General features: G+C 39.7%; 1 protein-coding gene across 1 annotated transcript; it reads left to right on the top strand.

Annotated features, from left to right (window-relative positions):
- The first annotated feature begins 1,049 nt into the window (after window positions 1–1,049).
- Window positions 1,050–21,536, top strand: itchb (itchy E3 ubiquitin protein ligase b). Its single transcript, XM_058643169.1, has 24 exons — window positions 1,050–1,188; window positions 5,465–5,556; window positions 5,825–5,966; window positions 8,580–8,704; window positions 9,260–9,394; window positions 9,758–9,803; window positions 9,900–10,081; window positions 10,517–10,802; window positions 11,569–11,664; window positions 12,026–12,200; window positions 12,453–12,522; window positions 12,640–12,724; window positions 12,833–12,961; window positions 13,953–14,025; window positions 15,242–15,313; window positions 15,492–15,580; window positions 15,922–16,081; window positions 16,185–16,318; window positions 16,808–16,948; window positions 17,285–17,405; window positions 17,529–17,633; window positions 18,324–18,420; window positions 18,736–18,808; window positions 18,903–21,536. The coding sequence occupies exons 2-24, from the start codon at window positions 5,487–5,489 to the stop codon at window positions 19,000–19,002; spliced, it is 2,706 nt and encodes a 901-aa protein (XP_058499152.1). The 5' UTR covers window positions 1,050–1,188; window positions 5,465–5,486; the 3' UTR covers window positions 19,003–21,536.
- The last annotated feature ends 160 nt before the right edge of the window (window positions 21,537–21,696 follow it).

The raw sequence follows: 21,696 nt of genomic DNA, 5'->3' as shown, positions 1-21,696 counted from the left end.
TTTAATTAAATTAGATTACCAAAACATTTACTTTGAAATTCCTAATGACGTTGTGTTAATGCAATCTATTTTCTTTATTATTTCCATTGTAAAATTTTAGGCAATGTAGTCCCAGTCCTAACTATTCCATTTTGAGTTTTAGCAGCAGCAGCGGCAGTAGCAGCAGTGACAGAATATTTCCACAGTCTGTCTGATTCAATATCTCAGTGGGCGTAATTGTGAAGAGCCTAACTGTGTCACACAATAGCCTAAAACCACGAGAGCAAAGAAAATCTATTATTACAGAGTATTAGACCACTGAGAAAGTTGTCAACACCCACCGTGAAGAGAGCACAGTGATTGATCGTGGGCTGCAGCAGCAGCAGTAGCCTCCTGCACGGCGCAACAGTGCCACCTACTGTTGGAAGTTGTTAGAAGTAGGATCGTCACAGTGAATAAAAACAGGTAGTAAAGTTTGAAGGGAGAGATATTGATTGCAAATATAAGATCAGTTGGTTACATGATGTTTTTATGTTTGTTGTTTTTGCAGGTGCTGTCGATAATGTTAACGTGTATTAAAGTTATAAGCTGCAACTTTGAGTGAAAAGTTATTGTCACTGCAGATTAGAAACAAACCTTGTGGCCAACTATGCATATTTTGGTCAAATTGATTTAATTGCTATTGTATTACAGTTTGTATTTCATTTATTTTTCAATCGTTTAAATAAAAACATTGTGTTATTTGTGTTTCATTTGCCACAAACACGCATAAACCTAAGGGAAGGTGAGAAATGTTATCTCACTATATGTGAGTACATGGGATATATATTTATTTCAATTTTGTTGTATTTTGGTTTTAAGTAAAACTTTCTGATTTGTATTTGTGTGGAGAAAAAAACAAAACATGATAAGATGATGACGATAGCTTAAAAGGAAGTTGTGGGCACCTGAACGCACCAACAAGTTTACTGGTCGTCCATTGGTCCGTGTAGTTCTAACTACACCAATCACAGCATGGAGGAGGCGGAGCGTGCACCAGGCGCGCGCCCCACCTTGTTTCGGTCACGTGACGCGAGCATACGAAGATGGTGGAAGTTTCTTCTTCCGTGAAGTGAAACCCGGACTGAAACCTAAACATCCTGTTGACCCAGGGCTGGGAGTTGATTTCTGCTTCACCAGCTTTGTTATACAGCTTCTCTTGTGATCAGGGTAAGCGAAACAATTAGTTATTAATTCCCTCTACGGTGGTGGTAGTGGTTTTGTTTTTCACAGCCCTCGGACTTTGGGATTTCCAGACAGCCATGATGATGACATTAGCTCGCAGGCTAGCGGTTAGCCGGGCTGGGATGGCAGCAGCAGGCTGTCACAACTGACACTCAACACGCACAGCGAGTCCTGCCACCACAGCGCAACTGTAGATAAACAACTGTTTACGTTAGCGCACGTCGTCGTTACAAAAGAAATGGTACACCGTTTCTAGAAGTGCGATTAACTCAGTAAGTGTTAGCTCCATATCTAATGCTAGTTGCCTGGATTAAATTATGTAATCTTTAATGGCGTTATTGTGTTATTACAGCTGACAGTGGGGTAGATGTATAATGATTACAGAGGGGTGAACTTTGTCAAGTAGTCATTAGACATTGTTGTCCAGCAAAGTTGTTCCTTTTCCTCAGCTACAAGCTATCACGTGAAAGAAACAACACTAAACTCCATTTAATAGTGATTCCTTCAACAGATACATAGAAATATAATACTCACCTGAACTATGAGTTAAAAACTCAACGACCTTTGGAAATGACACCAACCAGCACAACAATAAAACATATAATATTGTTAGAGAGACACTATAGGTCAGTGTCCTGTTTTAAAAGTTTAGTCTCAACCATTTACTATGGTTATTATTATGATAATATAATTATAGTTCTTATTATTTTAAGGTTCAATTTTTCTCTATGACATCAATGAAGACTCACAAATCAGCCACAGCATTAAAACCAAATCCTATATAAGACAAGTAAACTGACATTAGTGTTGTTTGTGTGGGCGGAACCAGTCGAAAGTCAAAGTTTTCCAGTGTAGCGGCAGTAGTTGAATATTGCTGCTGTCAAACTTCATTACTGAGAACTATGAGACACATTTTCCGCTTTTTAGTGTCCCCTAAATGCAGCTGTTGAGACTGCTTAGGTTCATCTCACTGGATAATTGTCGTTTTGTGGAAGAAACTGATAACAGTTTTGTTATTGTAATTACTCATCTGCTGCAGCCTGGCACGTTTGATTGATTTTCGTTTTCTCCTGCCACTGTCTTCCTCCACAGTTTGAACAGAGGCCCTGCTGTTGTTTTGTTTTTCTTTATCTTCTGTTACTTTCTTCCTCTGCCTGTAACGGAAACATCATGTTTGATTTTCACTACTGACAGAAGTGATCATACTAGATATCTGAAGTAATCCATGACGATTGTGTGGTGAATTATTTCAAACAACCCAGAAATTGATTATTTAAGCTTTTGACAGACCTCTTGATCGATGTCTCCACATAACACAGAAGCCAGTTTATCTGTTTATTTTACAACCACACTCAGTTGATCATTATGAAGTTGTATATGGGGAATATGTACCATTGTACCCACATGTACCCCAAAGGGTTTACAATTTATGACCATGTTATTCTCAGCGAGTGAGTATGTAAGACGTTCATATTGTTCATCAGTGGCTCCTTAGGTGAGATTAAAAACAATCAATATGTAGAGCTCTATAGCCACATAAAGGGAGCAGTTTAAGTTCATATTAAATTTAAAATGCCTGACACATGCAGGAGCACCTCAAAACATTATTTGGCCTGTGGCTAATTTTATTTTGCTGGTTTAAATAAATTAGTCAAGGAAGGTCATTTTAGAGTTTAATATTCAGCGAATACTCAACAAAACGTGGGCAGCTTGTTCATGAGGCTGCAAAGTCAGCAGTTGCAATGAATTATTGACAGAAACTAAAGCTGTAGCCAAAGTGAAAATTTAGCCAGGAGCTCCCTACTTTCTCCTGCTCTGACTTGTGCACAGTCCACATGAAGAGAGGGACTGATGAGCATGCATTATTCAGTGATCCACCAGACTAGATTTTACAAGATCACTGCAAGTGATTTCCCTTTGATTGACACATTTCTTGTGGCCTTAGTAACTGTTGATTTACTGAGAAACTGACTGCAAGTGTACAACTATAATTTATTTAGGTTTTTTTAAATGCTAATTAAAGTTAAAAAACATACAAACAAGAAAGCAGATAGTATTATTGCTATTGCCAGTTATTCTTGTAATGATGTTTCCAGCAGTGGAGTTTGTGAAAATGTTTCAGTGATCTAAAATTAAAAGCATCAGGTCTCAGTGACGGCTTCTTTTTTTTTAAAAACTGCCTGTTGACAACCATGTTTCTAAAACTGTACCAAGAACAATCCATCACTGAAGATGTAAACAAGCAGTGCACATTTCTCTACATGTTTTAATCTTCAGTCTTGAGCCTCCAATAAGTGTAGCAGCTATGATTTGTAATCAAAGTTGACACCTAACTATATTTTAGCAACTAGTAATTATTTTAATTATTAGTCGGGTATTTTCTTAATTAATAAATGTTTCCCCCCAAAACTTTGTGCTCCATGCAATTCATATAGCTCTATACATTTGTTTCTTTAAAACATGCATTTATTTCACCTCATCATTATACAAAATAAATATTAACAATAAAGAAAAAAAATAGACATTTATTTCAGCAAATTACATCTTCAAAATGTTTTGGTTTGCCAACAAACCAAAAATATTCAGTTTGCTGTCACAGAGGAGCAACATATTTAAAGATAAAAAGCACAATAGTGTATAAAAAAAACCAACAACAATCAAAAGTACTTGCACTGGTCAAGATGTTTTATTAAACACACCTTCCTGACATATAATTAGAGGCAACCCACCACAACAATATGCCTTAATCCATAAACTGAACACTACCACCACTGCAGCACGCTTAGTCATAAATGTGGCATTTGTAATTCTACAATTACATGTTTTTCCACTCGGTTAAGCCTGTCTTCTTTAAAAAAAAAAAAAAAGAAAATGTGTTAATGTTTCTCACAACACATAAGCCTTTAAGAAGGGCATTTTTAACTTATGCAAGGATTATGCCACGCAATGTCTGTGTAAGTTATTTATAACACGGAAAGCTAACCTGAGCCCACGTGACCTACTGGACAACCTGCGGGTTATGGAGCAACACAAGCATGACTACGAGTGTCGCTGCTTAACATGCGTCATTGTTAAAGTAGTATTTGGCAGGTGATGAACAGTGCGTAAGTTTCTCCAGATGCTTAGAATTCAGGCCAAGTAGTGTACCTGTGTTCAATAGACTGATTAGTGGAGTGCTGCAGTGATGTCCTTTTGGACAGTTGCCTGATCTCCACACAGGATCTCTGGAACTCACTCTTAGGAATATGCGTAGGAATAACCTGTTTTGTTGAATTGTGATAAGCCCATACAATATTCAGAATCAATTTTATTATTATTAAGGAAAACATCAAATCTGATATCATCCAAAACCCAATTCACAGACTGTTTTAATCCAAAGTGATTTACAAAGTGACACACACAGTGCCTGCACGGCCATTAGGAGACACTTAGGGTTGAATGTCTTGCCCGGGGACACATCGACATGTAGAGTAATGAAGAAAGGGATGGAACCCATGACCCTCCACCCCAAAAATGGTTCATTAAACACAGGCTGTAAAGACAGACGTATGCCACCAATGTCATGTGATCACAATGTAAGGCCTGTTTCACACCGGATGCGTGTGCAGCATGTGCCGCTCTTTTCATTTGGGCAAACATGTTAACAATGAGACTGTTTACACTGACTGCCTCCAGCCTGTTTTTCACGCAGCACAAATACACAATGAAAATTATCTGTCACCCCAGTTTCAGTGTCTATATCTGTCACATATGCATGTTCATTTCCTGCTTCAAAGTAGGGTTTCAGTTCCCCGTTTCTTTTGTTTGTTCAGTGTTTTTTTTTGTAGAATAAGTGCACCACTGACAAATGCTCACCCTCAAACTGAAGAGGCCTGACATTTCATTTAGTGCAGAGGAGTATTTAGAAAATCTATAAGAATATATTATAGTATTATATTAGTAGTAGTAGTATATTTCTTTTGATTTTTGTAAGTGTAAGTCATTAAAACAAGTCATCCAGAACCATTATTCTGAATTAATTAATTAAATCAGTGACTAAAGGTTATTATGTAACTCATTTTCGGCCTAATGTGCCATCAATATAAAATATAAACAGATGAAAGCGTTGAGTGGTAAAGCCCGTGATTATTGATTGATTATTGAGGCGTGGTTACATTTTCTTTCATATTTTGGGCTAAATATATACCTGATGTACAGTAAATGATCTCATCCGTTAGAAAACAGATGTATCACCTCTGTAATGACATTGTCTGTGCTGCAGGCCTTCATCCCAGCCCTATGTCATGGCCAGTGGCGTCACCAAGCCGGGCACTTCCAATGGACACCCTATGAAGGCACAGCTGCAAATCATTGGTAAGGACTGCTCAGTTTTAAATCAACTGTGAACCGTTGCATTTTCCCCTCACAATATCCTGCCTTAACATACAGTATGTTTATTGGAAACATATTTTTATTCTTGAGATTGTGAATGCACTGCTTCATGAGCCACATCAAATTTTAACTAGATGGTGCTTTATAGTTTTAATAATCTGGTTCTTCCTACCTACCATACCTCATCTTTCCTTCTGTGGCATCAGTCCTGACTGACTTTCTGCTGCATTGTCTCTTCTTACTGTTTCAGTGTTATCGGCAAAGCTGAAAGAGAACAAGAAAAACTGGTTTGGTCCCAGTCCTTATGTGGAAGTGACAGTCGAAGGCCAATCCAAGAAAACCGAGAAATGCAACAACACCCACAGCCCCAAATGGAAGCAGCCGCTCACTGTGTGAGTCTGAGATGATACGAAACATATGATATTTGATCACATGACAATCACACCATAAATATTCTGTTAAAAGCTGATAACATAATTAATTCCAGTGTGACCTGTGTCAAAAATGAGAAGAGAAGGCTTATGTTTGAATGTTTTCTAACCTTAATTATTAGACATCCTAATAGAGCAGCTTCCTAAAAGCTGATGAATCAGCACATCAGTTGAGTTGACCCCGAGATGACCTGTGTAACTGAGCTTACACTCTCGCCCTTTTTTTTTTTAACAGCGTCAGTGAGCACAGAGTCACGTAGACGTTGTGCCATGTCTTAAATTACAATTTGTTAAGTACAAAACTAACTGTGATAGACGTAGAGACAGGTGATGGAAACAAACCAAGGGAACTGATTCCTCCAGCTCCTGTGTTCAATGCTGTCAGCAGCCTGGCAGAAAAGACTCTCAGCAATGGGGTTGGATTTTATGGCTGAACCATGACCAAGAGGCCAACTTTCACTTACTCACACTGCAGGGAAATCTTGTGACTGCTGTTTGTTTGTTTTTTTTTAAATAGCATAGCACTTATGGCATTTTTCCACTATATACTACAACCTTGGCTCGACTACACGGTTTGGTTGGTCATCACAGCACGGCTGCATAAAACTGCCGTGACTTTGTTTTATACGTGACACACACTGACTAGTGACTTGTATAGCAGTTGCTTTCGTTTAAAAAGATAAGTTCAGTACCTCCTCCATGACTGGAGCACAGACGTCATCTGACAAAGTCACTGAATGCATACAGTTGAGGAAGAAAAGTAATGTTAGCTCTGCTCATACTGAAAGACCATGCACCTAGTGTAACCAGTGAAACTGCACTGGGTGAGGACGTCAGCTGAGGAGGAGGTAGTTGTTATCATTCACACACGTTTAAAAGAATGTGAACACATGAACCCCCAAACCACTTGTGAATGTGGTTTTTATGATTGGATCCAAAGAGGCATTCAGGACACATTGGGTGCACGCAGACCTGTACTTAGTGCTGTTCACTTATGATCGAATCACTCGGAATGGATGTTAATTCCAGGTCTGAAGGGGTCTGTGGTTTTTCTCTACCCTGCATTCAGTCACTTCTCAACAACAGCTGCAGATCCTGGAAACTGCGTAGTTGGCAGAACAGAACTATATGTGAACTTTCTGTGGCTTTACGGCATGTGAGAGCTCCATCATTAGTTATTATGGATATTGCACAAAATATTAAAGGTTTTTAAGAAGAAACGTGTTGCTCATTAAGAGTGCTGTGGTAGTTCTGTGGTACTTTAATTTTGTTTTAGTAGCTTTTAAAGAAAAGGAAGCTCTAACAGGTTTTCCTGTACTGCTGACTGAAGTGAGGACAAATCCATTGTTACATTTGAAGTAGTTTGAAGTATGTGATTAATGTGGTCCTTAGAGTTTTGGCTTTGATCAAAGTCAGGGTTTGAAAAGCTTGCTCTGCCATTTTTCCACGACTTGCTTGCTAACTCCTGGCTGCTATAGTGATGTGTACCTCTGTGATTTGTTGTGTAGACTCTGGTAATGGGCTGTGAGAGCACAAGCAGTGTAAACACACATGAGCAGGTCGGTTAGTGACGGATTGGTACGTCAGCCAATCTTTTCATACGGTCTGAAAATAACGATCAGTCATGTTTGTTATAGTATTGCAAGGTCTTACTTCCTTTAATGATTGCTTTCAACAAATGGCAATTCCAGACCCTAGCATTATGAAGCATATCACTAGAAATGATGGCTGACATTATGTTTGCCGGTGTTTTTAAAATATGATCACTGATGTTGTTTTCTTGCAGATGTAAGTGGTTTACAGTAAAATGCAAGGGAATGCTATATCTGTATGTTTAGTAATAGCCTGCAGAATGCCTCACAGTGGTGAGAAAATGAGTTTGGTTCATTGACATGAATATTGTACACTGAATCCACTTAGTCCATCTGACTTCCTGCAGTGCAGCATATTCACACATCAGATGTCCATTCAATTTTAGCCCGTGCAGGACCTTCTGCTGTGCACAGTGACCTTCTTAATATAGACTTCTCCTACAGTTTCTCTTGCACCCATGTGGTTGGGGTTATTAAATGTCAAGTGTTTACTATGGGATGTAACGGGATCTGAGCCCATATGTCGACAAATGTCTTTTCCTGGGGGTGCTGAAGGGATCTAGCTAAACAAATGTCACAGTGATGGTCACAGACACTTATTGTCCCCAAATATCTCCTGTGCCTCATTGCCTGTGGCTTGTTTTTTCCACAGGACAAAGATTGTTCCTGCCCGCAGTCACTTTTTAACCAGCTAAATGTTTTTCATTAAAGCCCACTAAAAGACCAGGAATGACATGAACTATTAGCATCTGTTGGTTATGATTACAGTGTCGCGCAGGATGTCCCATGTGGGGAAATGGTTATACATTTACATCGTTGGCGCTTAAAACTGTGATTGATATCATGCTATAGTGAGGACCTAACTGTTATTTCTAGGAGAGTGTTTTGAAATCAGATCCTCAGTGGACAAAAGCAATCACTCCATCTTAAATTCCAATAGTAAATGCATCATAATAATCGATTTATTTGTTTGTTTCAACAGGATTGTGACTCCATTCAGCAAACTGTCATTTCGCGTGTGGAGCCACCAGACCCTGAAGTCAGACGTGTTGCTGGGCATGGCCACACTGGACATCAGTGACACGCTCCAAGCTAATGACATGAAAAGTGAGTGTATGAGACTAGGCCGATTACCTCAGTCTAGTATGACTCGCATTGCTCGACAGAACCTGTCTGTAGATGAAGGACACGGCATGCAAATGATGATGCGTCATTTCTGTTTGTGAAGACCAGACAGAGGCATGTGAATAATATCAACAATGGAAATCACCCAGATGCAGTCAAAAAAGGGAACATTAAAGTAGTTATTTGGGGGTTTAACAAACCTTTTTTGAAGTAAACAATACTGCAAATCAGATTTGATCCGGTAACTACGCTGAAGGTTGCTGCTTGGGTTTCTTTCTGCTGCTCCCGGTAACCTCTCCCCCTAAGAGAGATGGACAAGTTAGTGTGTTAAACAGTGCAAGAGAGACAAGGATGGACCAAGTGAAACATTAAACAGTAAGATTCCACCCATTTGAAATAGTGAGAAAAAATAAATCAATATGTGGCAGTAAGAGTTAACGCATTGGCCAACTGCCACAAATGAATCAATGTAGAAAAGCAGCAACACATTTTAGTTTTTGTTACTCTGACCACAGTGTGTGTTTTGTCTCGCTGTAGTCGCCGAGGTGGTGCAAACCTTACAGCTGTGTGCAGACAGAGAGCAGTCAGACGTGGTGGGAGACCTGTCCGTTTGCTTGGACGGCATGACCGTTGACCCAGAGATGTTTGCCTTGGCGAAGGCTGACCATCACAGTGAGTACCTAGAACGGGTTTTCATCACAAACACACAGGCCTGTTTGAATATTATCCAAGTTAACTTTTGTCTGTTATCACATGCGTGAAAGATTCCATAACGATGCAATTGTCTAAGAAAATTGGAACTACTGTGTGTTCTAATATCTGAAGGCTCTGTGATATGACAGCCACCTTGTCCTGTACTGTTTATTTCATTTTATTGATTAGATCATTTTTTTATTTACTTATTTTTGGTATTTCTTGTTTGTTTGTTTTTAAATAAGCAATATGCTTTTTGATGTAGATTGTGGTTTGGATCGGCACCATGTCTGAATATGAGCTCCTCTTTACAGCTTCATTCATCTCCTGTTTTTACTTCAGGTTCATCAAACGGAGAATCACAGGCAAATGGCGATCATGCCTTAAGGTACAATATTTGTTCCTGTTTTCGCCCCAATTCTTTCTAGTATAACATTTCTGTCTTTTATTTTCATTAAGCCACATTAACACTTGCTCCTCACAGGCGAAGTCGAGACAGCTCCCCAGCTCTGAGTAGTGTTGAGCACAGGTCTTCTCCCAGTGGTCGGAGGTCAGTGAGCGCCTCAGGCTCTCCCCTGGTGTCATCAGGGGGCTCAAAGCCTCTCCGGCCACCCAGGCCCTCCAGACCTCCTCCTCCAACCCCCCGCAGACCCAACTCCTCACCAGGTAAGACATTTACTGAAGGGAAGATCCTGTCCTGATCTGTTGCTGACATGATTCTTCCAACAAAAGGCAGGAAACAATGATCAAGTGCTCTTGTTCTTCCACTGACTCTGAGTCATGACCTAATTCCTGTCAAAGACTGAATTTACAGCTGGGCCAACTCTTGACTCACCCTGACTGACAATGCACAGTTTCCTTTTAATATGAACCATAATCATAGAGGCAGTTCACCGAACCAGCACTGATAATCAGGCTGAAATGTGTCCTGTTGCATTAAAAGTTAGTCCTCAGTTAGGTTTATGACCGTTTCATTGGCAATTGAAGTTGCAAAGCCAGTCTGTCTGACAAAATGAAAATGAAAGCTATATTATGTTGTTGTTGTTGCACACTTGTGTTCCTTACAGTTTGACTCTCAGCAATGTCTGACTCTTTCCACAGCGTCTTCTAGCAACGGATCCACACCAGCTGATGGCAGTGACGTTCAGTCAGGTTCTGACACACCAGTACGAACATCAGCCTCCGCACCTGCATCCACGCCGGACTCGAGTCCATTAGCAAGCGCAGACAGGAACTCCCCACCTGCCTTCAGCTCTGGAGCTGGAGCAGCAGCAGCAGCAGCAACAGCAACAGCAGCAGCAGCAGCAGCAGCAACTAGACAGCCAACCATCACACCTGCGGTCCCCTCCAGGGTCCCCGCTGCCAACACTGGCCCGTTACCTCCTGGGTAAGCTCTCTTTTTTTATAACCTTCCTTGTTCCTTAACTGATCATGCATTGGAAGAGAGGGGTGACTGCTGTCATTCCTGTTACTACAGCAAAACTTCAGGGATGGGTCATCTAATTTAATGGTTTTAATGTCGTTCCTCATCTGTGTGTGATACATTGAGAAGCAGAGGGAATTTGGCAACGGTAAAAATCTGAACATATTTTCCTCATAAAATTATGATGGATATAGTTGCACTAAAGTGTAAAATTTACGGATCAATTTAAACAAGTTAAAGCAGTTCAAACAGACAAAGGAATCTATGATCGTTTCACAAAAAACTTAAACCTAAAAGAATATTTAAAGAAGACTAACAAAGCAGCAATGTGTGCACACACAAGTGAAAGATATATTCCTGGTTGAATGTTTTTCTCAATATAAGCACATCGTTATTAATATGAATTAGTTTGCAGAAAACAACACAGCTGTGTGTGTGTGTGTGTGTGTGTGTGTGTGTGTGTGTGTGTGTGTGCACAACAATCACATCAGTGTTTTTAACATTTATACCCGTGTTTTAACTAAAACACCCATTTATCATCACTGTCTGGTCTTCCTTTGTAGTCTGTGTATTTGGCCTCTGACTTCAGTCCTTTTGAACTGTTACAGTGTCGTTATTATGGCAATATTGTGACCGTTCCTGAAGATTTTCTGCCTTTTTCATGACTCATCTTTACGCTACTTTAAATCTACCTCGTGTTCTGAAGCTTATTGTTGATGTGTTTATCTAGATGGGAGCAGAGGGTGGATCACAATGGCAGGATGTATTTTGTCGATCACGTGGAAAAGAGGACAACGTGGGAACGCCCTGAACCATTGCCCCCTGGGTAAAAAGTCATTTTTTGATCTTTCTCTTCTTAAATGCAGAGAGTAGTGGAACATGCTATAGGTAAAATAAGACTGTGTCTTTATGTAGGAAGATGTGGTTGCTGAATACAGGTACACAAAGTAGGTGAAGTAGACATTGTCTCACACATATCCTCAGGCATGAAGAGTGTCAATTACACATGCACATAATCATGAGCAGGATGTTACAGCCAATGTTTATTATTTGTAGTTGTCTTTAATTTCTCAAGAATTTTTTTTCCCTAGTGTTTGTTTATTTTGTCATCTTGTCAGTCTCTTCAAATACCACATTAGAGCGATGTAAAAGGAGCACAACTCTGATCGCGTTTCACTTGTCTTTAGCTGGGAACGCCGCGTCGACCAGATGGGACGCGTCTACTTTGTTGACCACATCACACGCACCACCACGTGGCAGCGCCCTACGATGGAGACGGTGCGTAACTACGAGCAGTGGCAGCACCAGCGCAGCCAGCTGCAGGGCGCCATGCAGCAGTTCAACCAGAGGTTCATATTTGGGGTGAGAGTCCTTCTTTATGGAGTCATACTATGTGATGGTGGTTAACAAAACTGCAGTAATGTTGTAAATGATGCCCTTTGCTGTGTTGAATGAATCAGCAGAGTGTGAGATTAACTCAAATCGAGGTTATTGTTCAATTCCGTTTAAAGCAACCTGTTTATGTCGATGATATTATTGTTGTTATGACAAACGCAGCATATTCTAAAACATCTGTATTTTATTCATTTTGATTTGTTCTTATCTGCGCTATAGCTACAGGACCAAGTGTCAGCCAATCAGAATAAGGAGTATGATCCCCTCGGGCCTCTGCCACATGGATGGGGTAAGATCTTTTACTATTTTCAGGTTAAATACACACATATGAGTACCTGTCATTAATAAGTTTTCACTTTAAACCAATTAAAGGCCCTCTTCCACTAACTGTTCCTTTGTCTTTCAGAGAAGAGAACAGACAGCAATGGCAGAGTTTATTTTGTGCATCACCCCACACGGTCAACGCAGTGGGAGGACCCGCGAACACAGGGGTTCGTTTATGCGTTTCTGTCGCGTTCAAATAACACGCATGCCAGCCGAAAGTTTAAATGCACCGTACTAGAATATGACGTGTTTTTCCTGATGTAATCTTTCTTTAGGTTGCTCAATGAGAAGCCACTTCCGGAGGGCTGGGAGATGAGGTTCACAGTCGATGGAATTCCCTACTTCGTCGATCACAACAGGAGAACGACCACATACATTGACCCGCGCACCGGAAAGTCCTCGCTGTATGTATTCCGCCATAATGTGTTGTGATGTGATGATATCGAAATGTCAATTCCCCCCCCCCCCAATCATAGACATTTACGGTTTTAACAAGAAGCAAAATCTTATTTCTGTAACACATGTTTCCTGTTTTTCGAAAGCCATCAGGAAATGAGGATTGCTCATTTCTAATGAATCAGTTGGCACAGACACAAAAGTAAAACACATGGCCTGGGAGTTCCTTCATTAAGAATTATACTTGTTGCTTAGAGCTGGTGACAAACACATCGTGGAGTCAGTGTTTCCAGTACTTCTGCATGCCAGAAATGAATGACTGATGGTTGTTTCCATCCAGATAATATCCTTCAGAATGTCATGGAAAGAAAGAAATGAAATAATACATTTGATTTAATGACAAAATAGTAACTTTAAAGAAAACTGTTTTATTAGATTGAGCTGTTAGTTTTTAATACATAACCATTTGCTCTGTTGTAACAACTAGTTATGTTTCAGCAGCTTGTTAACACCATGAGTCATTGTCTCTGTGTATTTAGAGCTTGTGATGCCTAAGCTTGATATGACAAATGGGTCACCTAGTCTCTCGTCCTTTGTGACACCCCAGCTGATTCATCATATTAACCCGTGTGAACTTAATGTGACTTGAGAGTGGTTACTTTGGTTTGGTTGCAGTGGTGGGAAAACCAGTTTGTTGGATGAGTGTGAAGAGGTGCTAGCAGTAGCTTTTGGCTAAGCACCTGTCCGTGACATTCCCCTCCGTTCTTACTGCGTCACCTCAGGATTATGTTTTCCTCAGGTGAGACTGAGTGAAGACTCTAGGTCAGTGATATAGATGTCAGAATATAATAGTGTATTTTAACTCAGAGCAGCTTTCATTGGCCCAATATTCTAAACATAGATACTTCAGATACTATATAAAAACAAACATGTCAAAGTAACATTTAATCATTTATAATGTAGCAACATTAAGAGTCTGTTTGTGTCTCTTTTTTTCAGGGAAAACGGACCTCAGATCACCTATGTTCGGGACTTTAAAGCCAAAGTTCAGTACTTCAGATTCTGGTGTCAGGTATGGGTTACTGTAATGATGTTATTTTTTCATTATTCTTAACTCTCTTGCCTGATCCGACGGAGAGATTTTCGTGGTTGTTTCCCAGCAACTACACATAAACCTGCCTACCTGTTTGTGTACAACCCTGTGGGATTGGAAAGATGTCACATTGCTGGATTATGTGTCAGTCTTTGTGCTTGTTTGTGTGCTCCACACTGCCTTCAGTCAAACAGACGCACAGATCTCCACCCTTTGATGTGTGTAAGACACAGGCTGAAAGCAGAGGAGAAAGGTGGAGACAGCTAGGATTGTTGTCATAAAGGAATTCCCCCTGTGGTGATTTAGAGTGGCTTAATAGTGTGGAATGAGGTTTTATTGCAAACACACTTGTGTGTACGTTTACATGCAAATGAGCAGCAGAAATCTACCCTGAGAAAATCTTGGCTGACAGATCCGCTAATGTATTGGCGACTGTATGCTGTACTGTAACAATTATCTCAAATTAATTTCATACCATAACGATGAAGGAAATCCGTGTACGACTGTGCATGAATAACTTTGAGTCGCGTCACACCTGTGAGGAAAATGTAAAAACATTTAATCATACTTTGAAGTAGGCGGAAAGAAAGAACCTGTCTGATTCTGGCTTTGTGAGGATGTGTCGGATTTACAGATTTACAGATCCATGATCAACATTTCCTGACCAATTTTTTTTTTATAACGTATCATCGAGTGTCTGCTTTCATCTATGGCTGCACTATGTCACACTGTCAGAATAAGCCTGGAATTACTGTGAGGTTTAGTGTAACACTTGATGTACCATTATGGTAACGCCATCCTATTTCTAATGCAGTTTCCTGTTTTAGTTATACCAATGGAAAATGCTACTTAATACCTATATACATATAACACCTAGTATTTGGTATACTAGTATACTGTAGAATAAAATTGTTTTACTATACTATTACTTACTCTAGTACCATATTGTGACTTTACTGCAATGTATACATTATTTACCCAAAGTAAACAGTACTATGCATTTTTGAATCTGCCATTTTTTAGAAATTCCAATTCAGGGTAATTTGTTGAAAGCTTTAACATAAAATATGTAATGTCTCAAAGCCTCTTTCTGGGAACCACATCACTTTAAAAAGTGTTGTTTTCGCCTCAGCATATACTCGGTACAGTAAAACTTGTAGTAATAGCCGTGACCTTTTCGGCCTCTCTTCTGCAGCAACTGTCGATGCCTCAACACATCAAGATCACTGTGACCAGAAAAACCCTGTTTGAGGACTCGTTCCAGCAGGTGAGATGATCCTCTGCAGCCACACGGCTAAAAGAAAACCAGGAAGACCATTCACCACTGTAGTGACATAGTAACTGGACAGCTTTTATGATGCAACGAATGTCCTTATAGTATATCAGTGTATGCAGTGAATGGACACTATTAGAATGGTAGTATCGACACATATTCTCTGTTTCAGATAATGAGCTTCAATGCTCAAGATCTGCGAAGGAGGCTATGGATCATCTTTCCTGGAGAAGAAGGCCTTGATTATGGAGGTGTTGCCAGGTACGGCAGAAAATCATCAGTCATAGCAACATAGAGTGCCGAGAAAAAGTTAGAGGACTCTGGAAATAACAAAGTCAAATAATATTTAATTGATGACTAACTATTTAAACATTCCCTCTGCTGCTTGAACCCTGAGGGTTAGGTAATTAGACTTACAAAACACAGTATTTTGAGTTTGACTTCCACAAGAAGCATCCACCATTAGACTTAAAATGAGAAATAAGAAGCTGCAAAAGGGTTGCAAAGTCATATCAATGTGTTAAATAGTCATTAGTCCACTGCTCCAAAAACTATATGCCCAGAGAAGCAGTATTCAGTATTCATTCCTGTCTCATCTGCAGGGAGTGGTTCTTCCTGTTGTCCCATGAGGTCTTGAACCCCATGTACTGCCTGTTCGAATATGCCGGCAAAGATAACTACTGTCTCCAGATCAACCCCGCCTCCTACATCAACCCCGACCACCTCAAGTATTTCAAATTCATAGGACGCTTCATCGCAATGGTTAGTCATTTATTTATCGCTCTGTGAAATTTGCTTTAATGTCGCCGAAGCAAAACCAGAAACCTGTGGGATGTCAACAGCGTCTTTGTTTTTGTCCCCTCAGGCTCTTTTCCATGGCAAGTTCATCGACACTGGTTTCTCACTGCCATTTTACAAACGCATCCTGAACAAGCCGTTGGCCCTTAAAGACCTGGAGTCGATTGACCCGGAGTTTTACAACTCTCTCATCTGGATCAAGTGAGTGTACACACACACACACACACACAGCCCTGTTCAAGGATGATTGATGTAGGTTGTGTTACATTTTGTTTTTTAAAGACCCTGTAAAATGCCAGAGCTGTTAAATGTTTCCATATGTTCAGTAAAAGAACAAAGCTACGAAGGGACTTCCTGCAGATATTGATCCTCATTTACAGCAGTAAACAGAGTTAAATATGCATTAAAGCACTTGTGCTGCTGGAGTCAGCACTGATGCTAATGTCAGCCTCCAGGTTCACTCTGAAGTCATGAGTGCTGTAGTGAGTATGGTTGATTACCAAACTCTACTACAATAGATCTCCTAATGAAAACACTGTAACTCCTGATGGATGAGTGTTTCTACAACTCTCATCTCTCGCATGCCAACTATCTGTATTGTATAGCTCAAAGTTTAATATGAGCATGATGTATCACGGCTACAAAGTGAAAGGACTAGTGGTTAAACTTGCAGTGTTTGCTGCTCTGTAGGGACAACGACATCGAGGAGTGTGGGCTGGAGATGTTCTTCTCCGTCGACAAAGAGATCCTGGGTGAGATCACCACACATGAGCTGAAAGAAGGAGGTGGAGACATCCAGGTCACTGAGGAGAACAAGGAGGAGTACATCAGGTGGGTTTTATTACCATGTTACCTGTTACCTTACCTACACCACTATTAGCATGCATTTGTAGGTTAAACACAGATGAAAAGGTGAGCGATTTTATTTCCTTTTAGTCATGCAAAGTAACTTTGTGTTTTGTTGCGTTCTTTTAGTCGTGAATGTGTGTAACCAAAGCCTCTGAAAGCAACAAAGCAGAAGTGCTAAACACAATGCTTACACTTTTTTGTAGTACCTTATAATTACCTGTATGAATAAAGGTTACATAAGAATATACAATAAAAAATGGACAGTGAAAGTATCGTATGACGGCTGCATGTATGCTTGTCTTTGTCTCGTGCACACAGGCTGGTAGCAGAGTGGAGACTGTCCCGAGGAGTGGAGGAGCAGACGCAGGCGTTCTTTGAAGGCTTCAACGAGGTCCTGCCTCAGCAGTACCTGCAGTATTTTGACGCTAAAGAGCTGGAGGTGAGAATGAATGAGAAACTCCGTCGCTCACAGGATACAGAACGTGTTTTTACATCTCTGACTTGTCTGACACCTGGAGCTGATGCATGTGAAACGTGTCAATGCCGCTGTGTTCCGCTGCAGGTCATGCTGTGTGGCATGCAGGAGATCGACCTCGCAGACTGGCAGAGGAACACCATCTACAGACACTACGCTCGCAGCAGCAAACAGATCGTCTGGTTCTGGCAGGTCAGTGTCAGACGAGGTCGTCAAACTGAGTTATTCTGCTCATAAATATACAACAACTTGAGTGCTAATGATAAGATATTAATTGATTTCTTAAGTAATTAACAGTGAGTGATATCCTGACTTCTGGTGACATTTTATTGAACATTATTCCCAGGAAGTAACAATTTGAGTCTTTTTTAAACTTTGTAATGCAGCACCTTCTGGTTTTGTAATTTTCGGTTGTTGCTGGTTTTTGTACACTGCTAAAAGATGGCTTTCATTTATTTTCTTTAAAAAAATTCCATACACAATATTTCCATGTTTTTTTTATGTGTTTCGTTAACACATCATTAACACGTTGCTGTTGTTTCAGTGAAGTAAAGATTCCACATTTTCATTCAAGTCAAAAATGGCGAGATATTAATTGCAGATGAATGGTTTGAATCTTATTTTGCAGCTATTTGTCCTCAATTTAAGAGGAATAATCATTAGTAGCATCTTGTAATTAACGATCGTGTTGAATTTTAGCTGCGGTGCTCAATGAATGTGTTCATAAAATGTTATTTCCTTAATACATGTGTCCCCACATAATAGTATTTTTATATTTTAACTGATTTAATGAGCTGAATTGACACACACTGTTGTTTCAGTAGCTGATCAGTGTATTTATAATGATCAGTCTTTGAAAACCTGTCTCTTTTTCCTCTGCAGTTCATAAAGGAGATGGACAATGAGAAGAGGATGAGGCTGCTGCAGTTTGTCACTGGCACCTGTCGCCTGCCTGTAGGAGGCTTCGCCGACCTAATGGGTAATAATAATTATGTTGGAATCTGTCTTTATTTAGCTCCAAGGTGTGCATCACAATCCATTTGTGTTCCAGTGTGATTTTGTGGGAACAAATATATCTGTTCAATACCATTTATCTTCACTTATAATGTATAGAATTACATTTATAATAACTTTTCCAGTGCTGGAAAAGAGCGGTTTACCTTTTACTAGACAAGACGGTAACATTGTGAAGCTCTGAAATGTTTTACTTGTTGTTTTACTGATATTAAAAGAGCAAATTATTAGTAATGTTATGTTGTATGTGTTTGAAGTTGACCTGTACTTCATTATACAGGAAGCAACGGTCCTCAGAAGTTCTGCATAGAGAAGGTGGGAAAGGAAAACTGGCTTCCCAGAAGTCACACGTGGTGAGTTCATGCTAAAAAGTGAAGAATCCACAGGAAACTGAATGCAATCGCTTCTTTTTAAGCTGAAATCTCTCTTGTCATGTCCCTTCTCCAGCTTTAACAGACTGGATTTGCCGCCCTACAAAAGCTACGAACAGCTAAAGGAGAAGCTGATGTTTGCCATCGAGGAGACGGAGGGTTTCGGACAGGAGTGAGAGAAGCCACAGGTTTATTAGTGTGTGCAGGAGTCTGAAGGAGTTGAGATTTACCAGTGTTCAAATCAGGGAGCCTCCTCACAACTGAGGAGGGGTTGTTCTTGTGTGTCTGTGCTCATGCATTCACCTGCATGGTTCTCCTGCATCCACGGAAAGGCTGCATGTCGTCACAAAGGGATGCGAGGTTTGGGACGCGGCTGTGGTCACAGCAGGCCTCTCGGTGCCTGATCATCTTTTTTTGTATTCTTCTAAACCAAAACACAGAAACTGCTCCTGCTCCTGTTGCTCAGAATGTGTCGCCGGTTTATGCATGGGATCCTGAACACACGTCCTCTGTGACATCTGTGTAACAGGAGTAGTCGTTTCCCCCCCTTCCACACACACACACACACACACACACATACGTGTGATTCATGTAACGGCATGTGTCAGCGTGACTCAAAAATCTCACAACCAGGAATGTCAGTCACCTGATTTTTTTCTTTTAATTCTTTGTAGCTGCTCTGCAATAAAGTATCAGCTTAAAAACAAAGAGTTGACTTATAAAGTAACACTGTGAGGCTGCACTTAACATAAAAAAACAGGGTTGTGTGTCACCAAAAAGCATCGTTTGTCGCTCAGAGACTTTCAAAAAGATTGCTGTACCTTGAGCGTTATTGACCTGTCCCATCACACCCTTGAATCTGTCATATTTTAAACTCATATCTTTAATGATTTAAGAGGTTGGATCAGTCATCAGTCAACACTTAAATAACAACCTTTTATGCTACAGTAATTTCCATCTAATCAAATGAACAGGTGAGAAACAGACATGTGTTCCTGGCTCTTTAAGTATTTTTGATCTGTGAATGACTTGATGATTGTTTAAAGTGTTGTAACCATCATTATTTATTGGTGGAAGACTTCAGCAAAAACTTAAACTGACCCTAGTTTTATAGGGCCAGAGACCGTACTGGAAGGGACGTCTTGGATTAGAGTGCTCTGGGAGAATCTTATAGATTATTCATCTTATTACCAGCTTTTTGATATTTTTACGCTTGCTTGGGTTTAACGTGGGACTCTCTTTTTATAAAACAAAAACAAAAAAAGTGATCTCGAAGCAATCCGGTGAGGAACGAAGAAAGTATTTTGTGAAAGAAAGAAAGTGTGAGTGTGTGTATTCAACACTCGATACGCGTTTGACGTAAGGATCACAACCATAAAAAGTGAAAAACACCGAATTCAAGTCAAACAAAAATCCTGTAGCGTTGCAATGGTTAGTGTTTGAGCTGTTTTTTTAACACTTCTCTCCCCTTAGAAAACCACTAAATGAATAATAAATATTCATTACTGTATACATACATTTTTAAATTGGATTTAAAACAATATCTTGACGAATTTCTTGTCAAGAAGATGCAGTGCAGTGTTGAAAACTTGAGTGTTTCCATAAAACGCTCAATAATTATTATTTTTGTGTCATTTGTGAGATACTGCTTCAAGATTCATTTGTGACGTGTGTGAAATGATATTTTTTTTGTGCTTTAATTTCTGAAGTTGATCTGATTTTAAGTCGAGATTGTTACTGTCGATTGTGGATCCCACGCGCGCTCAAATAACAGACGATGGGAACGGAAGAAACCAATGCTTTACCAATATCCAACACTGAGTGTGTACATTAACACAACTTGTTATGAAGAACTGTGAATAATGACTAACAACATATGATCAACACTCACAGAAGATGAATTCATTTTATACAGCAGTTGTTCCATTTAGGAGCCTCTTGATCCTCTTGATTTGTTTATGAACCGCACCATAAACACAGATAAGGTTATTGATGGACTTTGGATTCAGCTGTTGTTTGTCTGACAAAAAAATTGCACTTACAAAAAAAAAACTGCAACATAAGAGGCTTTAAGTCTCTATTAGAAAGTCAAAAACTCCTTGTTGTGTCTTCTCTGTTCGTCCTCAGCCTTCATGTAGCTTTATTTCCACTGTTGTCAAGTGTCTCCTTTGTTTTAGCGACTTGATGCAGCACAGGCAGACGTTCTTAGAGGAGCAAACTGCACCAGCGATGTAAAGCTAAAAGACTTGAGGCTGATTCATAAGCTTATTGTGAGGATAAACAAAAAACAAATACTGAAACAAATTCTGCGTGATACAGCAAATGTAACGTGATGGGAAATTAGACTGGTAAAGTTTAATTTGACATTAATTTTCTGCCTCAGATTGTCTCTCCCTGGTGCACATTGTGGTTCTAGTCTAGATCTGGGTGAGTGACATAATAAAAGCCTGGGTATACAGTAGTTAAGTGAATCTGTAAATATGATAAATCTTTTTTTTTTTTTTTTCCTCCTCCATGTACAACTCGACCACTGTCACTCTCCTGTATATTGAAAGTTGTAAATGGTGTCAATAACAAATTTTCTTTTGTAAAATAATGATGATTTAATAAGAGGTTTACGGTAACACTATATTTTCTTTTCCTTGTTTAATTTCCGATGTACATGAAAGATGTGTAATATAGAAATTGTCACCTCAATAAATTAAATAAAAAAAAAAAAAATGTGTGTTTGCAGCTTGTATGACCGAAAAATGTGTGTATTTCAGTCCCTGAACTATGAATACTAGTGCAGTACCTGTTCGTTGCTTCCGGATTAGTTTTAGTTTTTGAACCATTAAACCCTTCAGAAATATAAGTGTAAATGATACAGA

This window comes from Solea solea, chromosome 11 (genome assembly GCF_958295425.1).
Source record: "Solea solea chromosome 11, fSolSol10.1, whole genome shotgun sequence".
In the NCBI taxonomy this organism is placed as follows: domain Eukaryota; kingdom Metazoa; phylum Chordata; class Actinopteri; order Pleuronectiformes; family Soleidae; genus Solea; species Solea solea.
Note: the sequence above shows the minus strand (reverse complement) of the source record. Positions and strands in the feature narration are given on the sequence as shown.